We start from the raw sequence: 13942 nt of genomic DNA, 5'->3' as shown, positions 1-13942 counted from the left end.
ATCCCAGGACCCCAGGATCATGACCTGAGCCCAAGGCAGACAACAACTGAGCCACTCAGGCGCCCCTTTTTTCTTTTTGTTATTTTTAAACATTTTATTTATTTGAGAGAGAGAGTACAGAGGGAGAGCCAGACTCCCCGCTGGACAGGGATTCTGACACAGGGCTCAATCCCAGGACCCCAGGATCAGGACCTGAGCTGAAGGCAGATGCTTAACTAACTGAGCAGCCCAGGCACCCCTTTCTAGTTGGTTTTAACATCGTATGATTTTTGGAGCCTATACTCACCATATTTATTTGCAATGTGTTCTCAGGTCATGCGCATTGTGGATAATGTCCGTCCTGATCGACAGACAGTTATGTTTTCAGCTACCTTTCCCAGAGCTATGGAGGCTTTGGCTCGCAGAATCCTGAGTAAACCCATTGAAGTGCAGGTTGGAGGCAGGAGTGTGGTTTGCTCAGATGTGGAACAACAAGTGGTGGGTACAATCTTTCGGAAATCCTCAATTCCCTGGATGTTTAGGCAGTGTGTGATCCTTTGGGGATCATTGTGATGAAGGCAGGTAATTATCTAATCTTAAATAGGATACAGCTCAGCCATTAATATTTTATCCGATAAACTCAAGCTATTCCTTGGAACTGCGTGTTTAAAATGCTCTTTTTAGTTCCTCCCACCAGAAGAGGTGGGACTGGTGGATGGAAATATCACATACCTATTTTATTCTTTAGTTAATAGGATGTGAGGTCAAGAGGCAGAGAGTACTAGATGATGGTTTGCTCACATTTGCAAGCCCCTTCTCTCAGAAAATTTTTTTTGGTCTTACTGGTTTATCAGTTAAAATCACCATTTTCCTCCCGATTCCTAAAGATACAGCAAGATGTTGTCATTTAGCCATTTGCCACAAATAAAATGAATATTTTTGCTTAAGAGAGAGATTTGCATTTTTATTCCATTGATTTGGTGCAATTTGGTATTTTCAGATTGTTATTGAAGAAGAAAAGAAATTTTTGAAGTTACTTGAGCTTCTTGGCCATTATCAAGAATCGGGATCTGTCATTATATTTGTGGATAAGCAGGAACATGCTGATGGTCTTCTGAAAGATTTAATGAGAGCATCTTATCCTTGCATGTCTCTTCATGGAGGTAATGTTTAGTGAAGTATCTGTTGAGTACTTAATTTGGCCAAGTGCTGCTGTCTTCTGAATGATATTTACTGTGTACTGTGATTTAGAGCCAGATTTTGTATCATCTATCTCAGTTTTTATTCACAACAACTCTATGAAGGGTAAGTATTATTATTGTTCCATCTTAGAGATAAAGAAAATAAGACAACAGTACATTGGTTTGACCAAACCGTATAGCCATTAATCAGATAAGGAGAAATTGAACTTAAAATTTTCTGTTTCACGTTAAATCCTTTCCATTGTGCCATGCTACTTAGATGTTTTCATGATTCGCATTAGACCTTTAATTGAAAGAAACATTTTAATTTTTAATTTTAATGTAACATCTCCATTGTCAAATGTATGTGGGACTTAGAACACTAAACATATGGAACAGAGACAGTTTGAATTATCGTCACTAAGTGTTCTGGCAGTCTGTGACTTTGTAATGAACCATGCCAAAGTTTAGTGGCAAATGTCATTTATTTATAAATGTGCACTTTGGGTGGAGCTCAGCACATACTGTCTAGTTTCTGTTTCATGCTGTGTCTACTGGGGTGGCTTAGTTGGGACTGGGGATCCATTTCCAACTTGCCTTAACTTAGGTGGCTGGCATGTTGACACTGAACTCAGGCTATTGGCCTGGGGTGATGGCTCTTCCCTTTGCGGATCTCTCTGTGGGATACCTGGCTAGAAGGCAAGAACCGAAAGTTGACAAGGCTGGTTAAGGATGGTACTTTCATTTTCACAATATACTGTAGGTCAAAATAGTCCCAGGACTGGCTAAGATTAGAGGGGATGGAGGCGTAGACTCCCAATTCTTGATATGAGGGTCATTCCCTATGCAGAAGAGTATGTAGAATAGGCCATGCTTTTGCTGTCATCTTTGGAAAATACAGTCTACCATACCACGTGTCATTGTGGATGCAGTTAAAAGGGCTTTTAGGTACTTTGAGGGTGTGTATTTGGTTAACTTTTAATGTTTGAAAATGCCTCATATTTTCTCCTTTTTTTGTTATTGGGATAAAATATACATTATATAAAATTTACCGTTTTAACTATTTTTAAGTGTATAAATCAGTGACATTAAGTGCATTCACAATGCTGTGTATTATCACTGTTATCTACTTCCAGAAGTTTTTTTCATCCCAAACAAAAACTCTCTACCTATTAAGTAATAACGTCATCTCCATCCCCACCCCTTAGCCCCTGGGAACCTGTATTCTAATTTTTCCATCTGTTAATTTCCCTGTTTTAGGTATTTCACACACGTGGAATCATACAGTATTTGTCTTTTTGTGCCTTTTTTTTTTCACTTAGTGTAATTGTCTTTGAGACTTATTGATGTTTTATCATGTATCAGAATTTCTTATTTTTTTAATAAGTATTTTAATTCTAGTATAGTTAACATACAGTGCTATATTACTTTCAGTTGTACAATATAGTGATTTAACAGTTGTATACATCACTCAGTGCTTGTCATAAGTGTCCTCTTAATCCCATCACCTATTTCACCCAAGCCCCCACCCACCTCTCCTCTGGTAATCCTCAGTTCGTGCTCTAGATAAGAGTCTATTTCTTGGTATGTCTCTCTCTCTTTTTTTCCTTTGCTCATTTGTTTTGTTTCTTAAATTCCATGTATGAGTGGAATCGTATCATATCTGTCTTTCTCTGAGTTATTTCATTTAGCATTATACTTTCTGGCTTCATCCATGTTGTTGCAAATGGCAAGATATCATTCTTTTTATGGCTGAATAATATTCCATTCTATATATATACCCCCACATCGATATCCATTCATCTATTGATGGATACTTGGGCTCCTTCCTTATTTTAAATAATAGTGCTGTAAACCTAGGGGTGCACATGTCCTTTTGAATTAGTGTTTTTGTATTCTTTGGGTAAATACCTAGTAGTGCTATTACTGGATTGTAGGGTAGTTCTTTTTTTTTTTTTATTAACATATAATGTATTATTTGTTTCAGAGGTACAGGTCTGTGATTCATCAGTCTTAAACAATTCACAGCGCTCACCATAGCACATACCCTCCCCAATGTCTACCACCCAGCCACCCCATCCCTCCCACCCCCCTCCACTCCAGCAACCCTCAGTTTGTTTCCTGAGATTAAGAGTCTCTTATGGTTTGTCTCCCTCTTTGGTTTCATCTTGTTTCATTTTTTCCTCTCTTCACCTATGATCCTCTGCCTTGTTTCTCAAATTCCACATATCAGTGAAATCATATGATAATTGTCTCTCTCTGATTGACTTATTTCACTTAGCATAATACCCTCTAGTTCCATCCACATTGTTCCAAATGGCAAGATTTCATTTTTTTGATGGCTGCATAATATTCCAGTGTGTGTGTGTGTATTACATCTTCTTTATCCATTCATCTGTCAATGGACATCTAGGCTTTTTCCACAGTTTGGCTATTGTGGACATTGCTGCTATAAACATCGGGGTGCACGTACCCTTTCGGATCCCTACTTTTGTATCTTTGGGATAAATACCCAGTAGTGCAATTGCTGGGTCGTAGGGTAGCTCTATTTCAACTTTTTGAGGAATCTCCATACTGTTTTCCAGAGTGGCTGCACCAGCTTGCATTCCTACCAATAGTCTAAGAGGGTTCCCCTTCCTATGCATCCTCGTCAACATCTGTCTTTTCCTGACTTGTTAATTTTAGCCATTCTGACTGGTGTGAGGTGGTATCTCGTTGAGATTTTGATTTGTATTTCCCTGATGCCGAGTGATGTTGAGTACTTTTTCATGTGTCGCCCATTTGGATGTCTTCTTTGCAGAAATGTCTGTTCATGTCTTCTGCCCATTTCTTGATTGGATTATTTGTTCTTTGGGTGTTGTCTTTATAGATTTTGTATACTAGGGGCACCTGGGCGGTTCAGTCGTTAAGTGTCTGCCTTTGGCTCAGGTCATGATCCTGGGGTCCTGGGATTGAGCCCCGCATCAGGCTCCCTACTCAGCAGGAAGCCTGCTTCTCCCTCTCCCACTCCCCCTGCTTGTGTACCCTCTTTCATTGTCCCTCTCTCTGTCAAATAAATAAATAAAATCTTTAAAAAAAAAAAGATTTTGGATACTAGCCCTTTATCTGATACGTCTTTTGCAAATTTCTTCTCCCATTCTGTCAGTTGTCTTTTGGTTTTGTTGACTGTTTCCTTTGCTGTGCAAAAGCTTTTTATCTTGATGAAGTCCCAATAGTTCATTTTTGCCCTTGCTTCCCTTGCCTTTGGCGATGTGTCTAGGAAGAAGTTGCTGCGGCTGAGGCCGAAGAGGTTGCTGCCTGTGTTCTTCTCAAGGATTTTGATGGATTCTTGTCTCACATTTAGGTCTTTCATTCATTTTGAGTCTATTTTTGTGTGTGGTGTAAGGAAATGGTCCAGTTTCATTCTTCTGCATGTGGCTGTCCAGTTTTCCCAACACCATTTGTTGAAGAGACTGTCTTTTTTCCACTGGACGTTCTTTCCTGCTTTGTCGAAGATTAGTTGACCATAGAGTTGAGGGTCCATTTCTGGGCTCTTTACAGGCCACTTTGCTGAATTCCTGTATGAGTTTTAGCAGTTTTGGGGTGGAGTCTTTTGGGTTTTCCACATAAAGTATCATATCGGCAAAGAGTGAGATTTTGACTTCTTCTTTGCCAATTCAGATGCCTTTTATTTCTTTTTGTTCTCTGATTGCTGAGGCTAAGACTTCTAGTACTATGATGAACAGCAGTGGTGATAGTGGACATCCCTGCCACGTTCCTGACGTTAGGGGGAAAGCTCTCAGTTTTTCCGCATTGAGAATGATATTCGCTGTGGGTTTTTCTTAGATGGCTTTTATGATATTGAGGTATATACCCTCTATCCCGACACTGTGGAGAGTTTTAATCAAGAAAGGATGCTGTACTTTGTCAAATGCTTTTTCTGCGTCTATTGAGATTATCATATGGTTCTTGTTCTTTCTTTTATTAATGTAGTGTATCACATTGATTTGCAGATGTTTAACCAGCCTTGCAGACCAGGAATAAATCCCCCTTGGTCATGGTGAATAATCCTTTTAATGTACTGTTGGATCCTATTGGCTAGTATTTTGGTGAGAATTTTTGCATCCATGTTCATCAGGGATATTGGTCTGTAGTTCTCCTTTTTTTTTTTTTTTTTTTTAAGATTTTATTTATTTGTTTGACAGAGATAGCACAAGTAGACAGAGGGAGAGGGAGAAGCAGGCTCTCCGCCAAGCAGGGAGCCAGACGTGGGGCTCGATCCCAGGACCACAGGATCATGACCTGAGCTGAAGGCAGCCACTTAACCCACTGAGCCACCCAGGCACCCCTGTAGTTCTCCTTTTTGATGAGGTCTTTGTCTGGTTTTGATATCAAGGTAATTAATGCTGGCCTCATAAAATGAGTTTGGAAGTTTTCCTTCCATTTCTATTTTTTGAACAGTTTCAGAAGAATAGGTATTAATTCTTCTTTAAATGTTTGGTAGAATTCCCCTGGGAAGCCTTCTGGCCCTGGGCTCTTGTTTTATTGGGATATTTTTGATTACTGCTTCAATTTCCTTTCTGTTTCTTCCTAGGTCAGTTTAGGTAGTTGATACTTCTCTAGGAATGCATCCATTTCTTCCAGATTGTCTAATTTGCTGGCATATAGTTTTGCTCATAATATGTTCATATAATTATTTGTATTTCTTTGGTATTGGTTGTGATCTCTCCTCTTTCATTCATGATTTTATTTATTTGGGTCCTTTCTCAGTGCCATTATATTGTCCATAAGGTGACTGTTATTGTATATTGTCTGTGTTCCCTTCTGGTCCGTGTTACTTTTAGGCTCTCTCTTTGCTTAGAGGACCCCTTTCAATATTTCTTGTAGGGCTGGTTGGTGATCACAAATTCTTTTACTTTCTGTTTCTCCTGGAAGCTTTTTATCTCTCCTTCTATTTTCAATGACAGCCTAGCTGGATATTGTATTCTTGGCTGCATATTTTTCTCGTTTAGTGCCCTGAATATGTCATGCCAGTCCTTTCTAGCTTGCCAGGTCTCTGTGGATAGGTCTGCTGTCAATCTAATGTTTCTGCCGTTGTAAGTTACAGACCTCTTGTCCCGAGCTGCTTTCAGGATTTTCTCTTTGTCTCTGATATTTGTAAGTTTTACTATTAGATGTTGGGGTGTTGACCCATTTTTATTGATTTTTGTGGGGGGTTCTCTGTGCCTCCTAGATTTTGATGCCTGTTTCCTTCCCCAAATTAGGGAAGTTCTCTGCTATAATTTCTTCAGTATACCTTCTGCCTGTTTCTCTCTTTCCTATTCTTTTGGGATCCCAATTATTCTAATATTGTTTCTCTTTATGGTATCATTTAGCTCTTGAATTCTCCCCTTGTGATCCAGTAGTTGTTTATCTCTCTTTTTCTCAGCTTCTTTATTCTCCATCATTTGGTCTTCTATATCACTAAGTGCTCTTCTGCCTCATTTATCCTAGCAGTTAGAGCCTCCATTTTTTATTGCACCTCATTAATAGCCTTTTTGATTACGACTTGGTTAGATTTTATTTCTCCAGGAAGGGATTCTCTAATATCTTCTATGCTTTTTTAAAGCCCAGCTACTATCTTTATAATTGTCATTCTGAACTCTAGTTCCAACATCTTAGTAATGTCCGTGTTGATTAGGTCTCTGGCAGTCGATACTGCCCCTTGTTCTTTTTTTTTGAGGTGAGTTTTTCCATTTTGTCATTTTGTCCAGAAAAGAATAGATGAATGAGAGAATGAGATGCTAAAAGGGTAAAAACGACCCCAGAAAAACATACACCAAACAAATCAGAAGAGACCCAAAACTGGGGGGAAGAGGGAAAAAAAAATGATCAGGCTGGTGAATAGAACAGAGCCACACACTAGATTTTGGGTGTATTTTGGTCTCTTAGAAGGAACCACCTCCCAAAATTTTAAAGAAAGAAAAACATATATATATCCAAAAATAAGGGTAAATACAGTGAAGGGATGGAATATGACTATAAAAATGAAAATTAAAAAAGATTTAAAAAAGGAATTGATAAGTTCGTTGAAAAAGGAAAGGAGAAAAATTAAAAAAAAAAAAGAAGTAGAAAAAGAAAAAAATGAAGAAAATTTAAAAACTTAACTTTGAAAGACTAAAGAATCATGGGGGGAAAAGCCATGAATTCTATGTGCTGTATATCCCTAGCGCTGGAGTTTTGCAGTTCTCATTGATCAGTAAACTTGGTCTTGGCTGGATGTTCTTGCTGATCTTCTGGGGGAGGGACCTGTTACAGTGATTCTCAAGTGTCTTTGTCCCAGGCAGAATTGCACCGCCCTTGCCAGGGGCCAGGCTAGGTACTCAGCTCAGGTTTCCTCTGAAGGCTCTCTGTACAGCTTTCAAAGATGCGAAGGGGCGCCCAGGTGGCTCAGTTAAACGTCTGCCTTCGGCTTAGGTCGTGATCCCAGGGTGCTGGGATCGAGCCCTGCATCAGGCTCTCTGCTCAGGGGGAAGCCTGCTTCTCCCTCTCACACTCCCCCTGCTTATGTTCCCTCGCTTTCTGTCTCTCTTGGGGCCCCACTCCTTGGTGCGACCTTAGAGTAAAGAAGTCATTCCTGTCTCCCTGGTCTCTGGCTGCACTCTGTGCTCTCCTGGCCTGGGGCATCACACGGCCCCAGTTGGAGTCTCCAAACCCAGCAGATTCCTACGGCATGCTCCCGTGCTGCTTCTCTCTGCGGGAGGAAGGGGAATCTCCCCAGTTCTGTTGCTTGTTGGGCCCCGGCTCAAAGAGCAGTGGCCCGACTGTGCTGGGGATCACGGTCGTGGCAACCCCAAGCTGAGAGCCCACTCGTGGGCTCACTGTTTGCAGCCGGCTTTGCCCCCTCTGATACCTGGGAGCTCTGCCACACTCAGGCATCCTCAGTCTTCCTGTGACCCTGAGCGTCCTGAGACCACACTGTCCCAGCGAGGGTTCCACCCCCCTGCTTAGCCACTGGAGCGACGTCCCTCACTGGAGCCGACTTCTAAAAGTTCCTATTTTGTGCACCGCTGCTCTATTACTTGCTGGTAGCCGGCTGACGGAGGCTCCCTCCGCATATCCTACCTTCCAGAAAGTGGTCGCTTTACTGTTCATAGAGTTGCTGCTATTCTTTTCTTTGATCTCCTGTTGAGTTCATAGGTGTTCAGAATGGTTTGATAACTAGCTGAATTCCTGGGACCAGATGAAATTTAGGTCTACTCCTCCACCATCTTGTTAGCCTTCTAGGGTAGTTCTGTTTTTAAGTTTTTGGGGAATCTCCATGCTGTCTGCCAACAGTGCTTGAGGGTTCCTTTTTCTCCACATCCTTACCAACACTTGTTTCTTGTGTTGTTGATTTTAGCCTTTCTGACAGGTGTGAAGTGATATCTCATTGTAGTTTTTGCTTGTTTGTTTTTTGTTTTTCAAGATTTTATTTATTATTTATTTGACACACAGAGACACAGCGAGAGAAGGAACACAAGCAGGGGGAGTGGGAGAGGGAGAAGCAGGCTTCCCGCTGATCAGGGAGCCCAATGTGGGGCTCGATCCCAGGACCCTAGGATCATGACCTGAGCCGAAGGCAGAAGCTTAATGACTGAGCCACCCAGGGGCCCCTCACTGTAGTTTTGATTTTCATTTCCCTGATGAGTGATGTTGAGCATCTTTTCAGTTGTTTATCGACCATGTGGATGTCTTCTGCGATTTTTAAAAAATTTTAATTCAATTAACATATTATGTATTAATAGTTTTAGAGGAAAAAGTCAGTGACTCATCAGTCTTATATAATGCCCAGTGCTCATTACATCACATGCCCTCCTTAATGTCTATCACCCAGGTACCCCATCCCCTCCACTCCCCTCCCCTCCAGTAACCCTCAGTTTGTTTCTTATAATTAAAAATCTCTTATAGTTTGTCCTCCCCCTCTGATTTCGTCTTGTTTTATTTTTCCCTCCCTTCGCCTATGGTCCTCTGTTTTGTTTCTTAAATTCCACATATGAGTAAGATCATATGGTATTTGTCTTTCTCTGACTGACTTATTTCGCTTTTATTTTGCTTAGCGTAATACCCTCTAGTTTCGTCCACATTGTTGCAGATGGATTTCATTCTCTCTGATGATAGATGCTTAACGACTGAGACACCCAGGCGTGTTTAGGGTTTTTTAAGAATTAAAGGGTATAACCACAAAATTCCTAATCTCCACATGAAATTAATGTGCATTTTATACCTAATACATAGTGTGATGCATAGTGAGAAGGAAGCTCAGAGATGGTCTGCATGCTTTGTGTTCTGTAGAGCTACCTGTAGTTCTTCAAGATTTCAGATCTAGTAGGGGAGGAGTGAAGGCCGGAGGTAGGGGAGCTTCCTGCTTAACGTAGAGTCTGCTTCTGTCTCTTCCTCTTCCTCTGCCTCTCTCCCCCCGCTCGTTCTCTCTCTCACTGTCTCAAATCGGGGGCGCCTGGGTGGCTCAGTTGTTAAGCGTCTGCCTTCAGCTCAGATCATGATCCCAGGGTCCTGGGATTGAGCCCCCCCATTGGGCTCTCTGCTGGGTGGGAAGCCTGCTTCTCTCTCCTACTCCCCCTGCTTTTGTTCCCTCTCTTGCTGTCTCTCTTTATCAAATAAATAAAATCTTTAAAAAAATAATCTTAAAAAAATAATGAAACCCATAATGCGTCTAATAGAGTAAATAATGATGAAGTTAGAGCAACACACTGGTTTCTACTTCTGGGTAATTATGATATATGAGAACAGAGGCATTTTTTTATAGGGCAGAGTGCTTCATTGAGGCCTTGGACTTGTAGTATTAATACCAGTTAGTTTTTTATTTTTTCTGCAAATAACAGAAAAAACTCAGGGGGCGCCTGGGTAGCTCATTTGGCTATGTGTCTGACTCTTGATTCAGCTCAGGTCATGATCTCAGGATTGTGAGGTTGAGCCCCACAAGGGCTGTCCGCTGGGTGTGGAGCCTGTTTAAGATTCTCTCCCTCTGCCCCCCCCCCCCCGCTTGTGCTCACTCGCTCTCTCAAGAAAAAAACAAAACAAAACAAAACTAGCTCAGCTGCCTTAAAGCATGAGAAATTTTTATTATTTTACAAAACATGAAATCTGATGGCAAAGTAGACTCCATATTGTTTCCTTCAGTGGCTCACTGTCACTGTAGTTTCTGTACTGCCATTCTGAGTGTGTTAACTTAGTTATTAAGCCAACTTTCTTCATGACTGCAAAAGGCTTCTGCAGTTTTAATCACCACTTTTGTATCCAGGCAACTTGCAGAGGAAGAAGACTTTTCCATATGTCTGTCTTTTTTCCCCTTATTTTTATAACCAAAATTTTTAAACACAGAAAAATCTGAGAAAATTATATAAGGAACACCCTTGAATTCCAATATTAGATTCTACAACCAACATTTTTTTGTATTCCTCTTTCATAGCTTTAGCCATCTGTTCTACCTACTCATCATGTTTCTTAGGTGTTTTGTTTTTTTTTTAAGATTTTATTTATTTGACTGAGAGAGAGAGGGCAGAAACAGGCGGAGCTGCAGGCAGAGGGAGAGGGAAAAGCAGGCTCCCCACTGAGCAGGAAGCCCAGTGCAGATGTGGGGTGGATCCCAGGACCCTGGGATCATGACCTGAGCTGAAGGCAGACATTTAACTGACTAAGCCACCCAGGCGCCCCTGTTTCTTAGTTTTTTGATAAGTTTGAAAGTAAGTTTAAGTTTTAGCATCAGTGCATTTCACTTCAATATGTAGATGGTTAACACAAGTTCATTTTATTTTTTTATTTTTTAAGTAAACTCTACCCCCAATGTAGGGCTCAAATTCATGACCCTGAGATCAAGAATCATGCTCTACCAACTGCGCCAGCCAGGTGCTCCCCCCCCCATTTTTTCTTTAATAAATTATCGGTAAACTGTGGTGAAATGTACGTATCTTAAGCGTGCCATTTGATGAGTTTTAAAAAATGTATATAAGTTGTGAAATCCAAACCTCTATTCAGATACACCTTAGAACTTTTCCTCTATTAATTCCTGTTCTCACCCCCAGAGGCAACCATTTTGTATATTTTTTCCCAACATATATTAGTTGTATTTAGCATTTGAGATAAATAGAATCATATTTTCTGAACCTTTTTGTGTCATGTTATCTTTCAATCAGCATGTGTTTCTGAGTTCTTGCTTTTGTTGTTAATGCTCTTTTATATAAATCTACCCCAGTTTGCTTAGTTCATTTCTGTTGACACCTGGGCTGTTTCTCGGTTTTATTGCCGCTTTAGTCATCCCACAGGATACATCATAATCAGAATATGGAATGGTTCCATCACCCCCCAAAATCCCCTTGTCCTGTACCTTTAAAGGTAACTAAAAAGTAATTTAAAAAATTCTGTTTATAACGCCTGGCAACCACTGATGTGTTCTTATAAGAATATATGTAAATATAGGTCATAAATTATGCACTTGGCTTTTTCACTCAGCATAATGACTTTGAGGCCCACTGAATTTATTCATTTCTTTTATCACCCAGCATTGTTTATTGTGGATGTACCACTGTTTGTGTATCTCTTCATTTGCTGAAGAAATTGGGGTGTTCCCAGTTGTTTTTTTTTAAATTTTATTTATTTATATTTTTAAAGATTTACTTATTTATTTGAGAGAGAGAGAGAGCGAGCGAGCATGGGCAGGGGAGGGGCAGCAGGAGACGGAGAGAGAGAATCCTGGAGCAGACTCCTTGCTGAGTGTGGAACTGGATACGGGGCTCAATCCCAGGACCCCAGGATCATGACCTGAGTCAAAATCAAGAATTGGTCACCCAGCAGCCACTATTCATATTCAAATATGAATAGAGCTGCTATTGAATGTTCAGCTGCAGATTTTTGTGTGAACAGTTTTCGTTGTTGTAGGGTAGATAACCAGGAATGGGATTGCTGGGTCATATGGTAAGTGTATATACTTACTGTATTTAGTCTACTCGTGGTTCACTGAGCTTATAGAATCTGTGAATTTATTTCCTTGGGATATAGTTTGTGATACATTTGGGAAAACCTTGACTATTATTTTTTCAGGTTTTTTTTCCTGCGCTATTTTTCTTCTCTTTTTGGGACTTCAATTATGATATGTTCAGTCCTTTAATACTGTCTCACATATCTTTGATCCTTGTTCACTTTGGGTTTTCAACCTTCTTCTCCCCTCCTTAATTAAGATTGGGTCATTTTTTTTTTAATAGATTTTATTTATTTATTTGACAGAGAGAGCCACAGCGAGAGAGGGAACACAATCAGGGGGAGTGGGAGAGGGAGAATCAGGCTCCCCGCCGAGCAGGGAGTGATGCGGGGCTTGATCCCAGGACCCTGGGATCATGACTTGAGCTGAAGGCAGAGGCTTAATGACTGAGCCACCCAGGCGACCCATAATTGGGTCATATCTTAACTCTATCTTCAAGAAGTTCACGGTTTCCTTTTTGCCATCTCTTACCTGCTGTTAAGTCCATCCAGTGAATTTTTAAATTCAGATAATGCATTTTTTAGTTCTGGAATTTACAACTGGCTCTCTTATATTTTCTTATTTCTCTGATTAGATTTCCTGGCCATCCATTATGCACATTTGAAAATTTTTCCTTGACCATAGTTAAGACGGTTGCTTTAAAATCTTTGACTATTAATCATAACATCTTGGTCATCTGAAGTCAGTTTCTATTGATTGTCTTTTCTTTTGATTTTGTTTTATATATTTTAAATTTTTTTTGTCCAGTAGTTTTGGTTTCTGTACTGGACTTTCTGAATGATACATTATACAGTCTGAATTCTCTCATATTTTCTTTAAGAGTGTTGTGTTTTGTTTTAATAAGGCGATAACTTGATTGAACCCTTATTTGAAACTCGTCTTTTTTTAATGGGCAACATCTGAAATCTCTGTTCATTTCTTTTAGTTATAGCTAGGCTGCTTGGATTGTCCCATGCATGCATAGTTTAGCGGCCACATATTGGAGCATGCCTACTCTGTTGTTCTTTCTTGGATTTATCTCCTATTTTTCTGATCCTGAGTTTGTCCTGAACTCTTTCTTCTTTTTCTTCTTGTCAGTAAGCCTTTCTGTTTAAGTTTGACTTCCCTCCTTGGCGTCCCAGGGCCTTTCCCCAAGCAAGATCTTTAAAGTAAATAAATAAAATCATTTAAACTCAGGGAGTGCCATTATATTATTCCATATGTCAGAAATTCCAGTTTTTGCTTGCTTTTAGTCACTGTCTTGTGCCTTCAAGTAGTTTTCTTTTTTTTTTTTTAACATTTTGGTTAGAATTCATATTTGTTTTCTGCAGGAGGGTTGGTCCAATAAATAGCCTTTCCTTCACTGGGGGAAATGTGTGTTTTTTCTTTTTCTTTTTTTTTTTCAGATGTTATTTATTGATTTGGGAGAGAGGGAGAGCAAGCACCAGTGGGGGGAGGGGTAGAGGGACAAGCAGACTCCCTGCTGTGCAGGGAGCCCAGTGCAGGACTTGATCTCAGGACCCCAAGATCATGACTTGAGCCGAAGGCAGACGCTTAACCCACTGAGCCACCCAAGCACCCCAGAAATGTGTTTTTTCTGTAAGGACATTTTCCCCCATAATCCCTTTTTCTGTACTTCTCTTATCTCTTTCATCAGAACTGCATCACATGCTTATGCCTAAATCATTTGTAAGCAAGGCGAATGACTAATGGTTTTTAAAGTATTGTACTGGGACCCCTGAGGGTCTCTGAGAATTTCAGGGGTTCATGAGATCACAAGTATTTGTGTAATAACCTCACCACGATCTTT

The 13942-nt window shown here is 40.4% G+C and overlaps 1 protein-coding gene across 2 annotated transcripts in view; it reads left to right on the top strand.

Annotated features, from left to right (window-relative positions):
• Positions 1-13942, top strand: part of DDX46 (DEAD-box helicase 46) — a 72934-nt gene that overhangs the window by 36170 nt on the left and 22822 nt on the right. For both annotated transcript variants that reach the window (XM_032425176.1, XM_032425175.1), the window contains exons 14-15: positions 313-477; positions 980-1142. In XM_032425176.1, the coding sequence (XP_032281067.1) occupies positions 313-477; positions 980-1142 (328 nt within the window). The remainder of the gene's footprint in view (positions 1-312; positions 478-979; positions 1143-13942) is intronic.

This window comes from Phoca vitulina, unplaced genomic scaffold (assembly GCF_004348235.1).
Source record: "Phoca vitulina isolate PV1807 unplaced genomic scaffold, GSC_HSeal_1.0 scaffold32, whole genome shotgun sequence".
NCBI lineage: Eukaryota > Metazoa > Chordata > Mammalia > Carnivora > Phocidae > Phoca > Phoca vitulina.
This window is presented reverse-complemented; position numbering and strand designations above follow the sequence as displayed.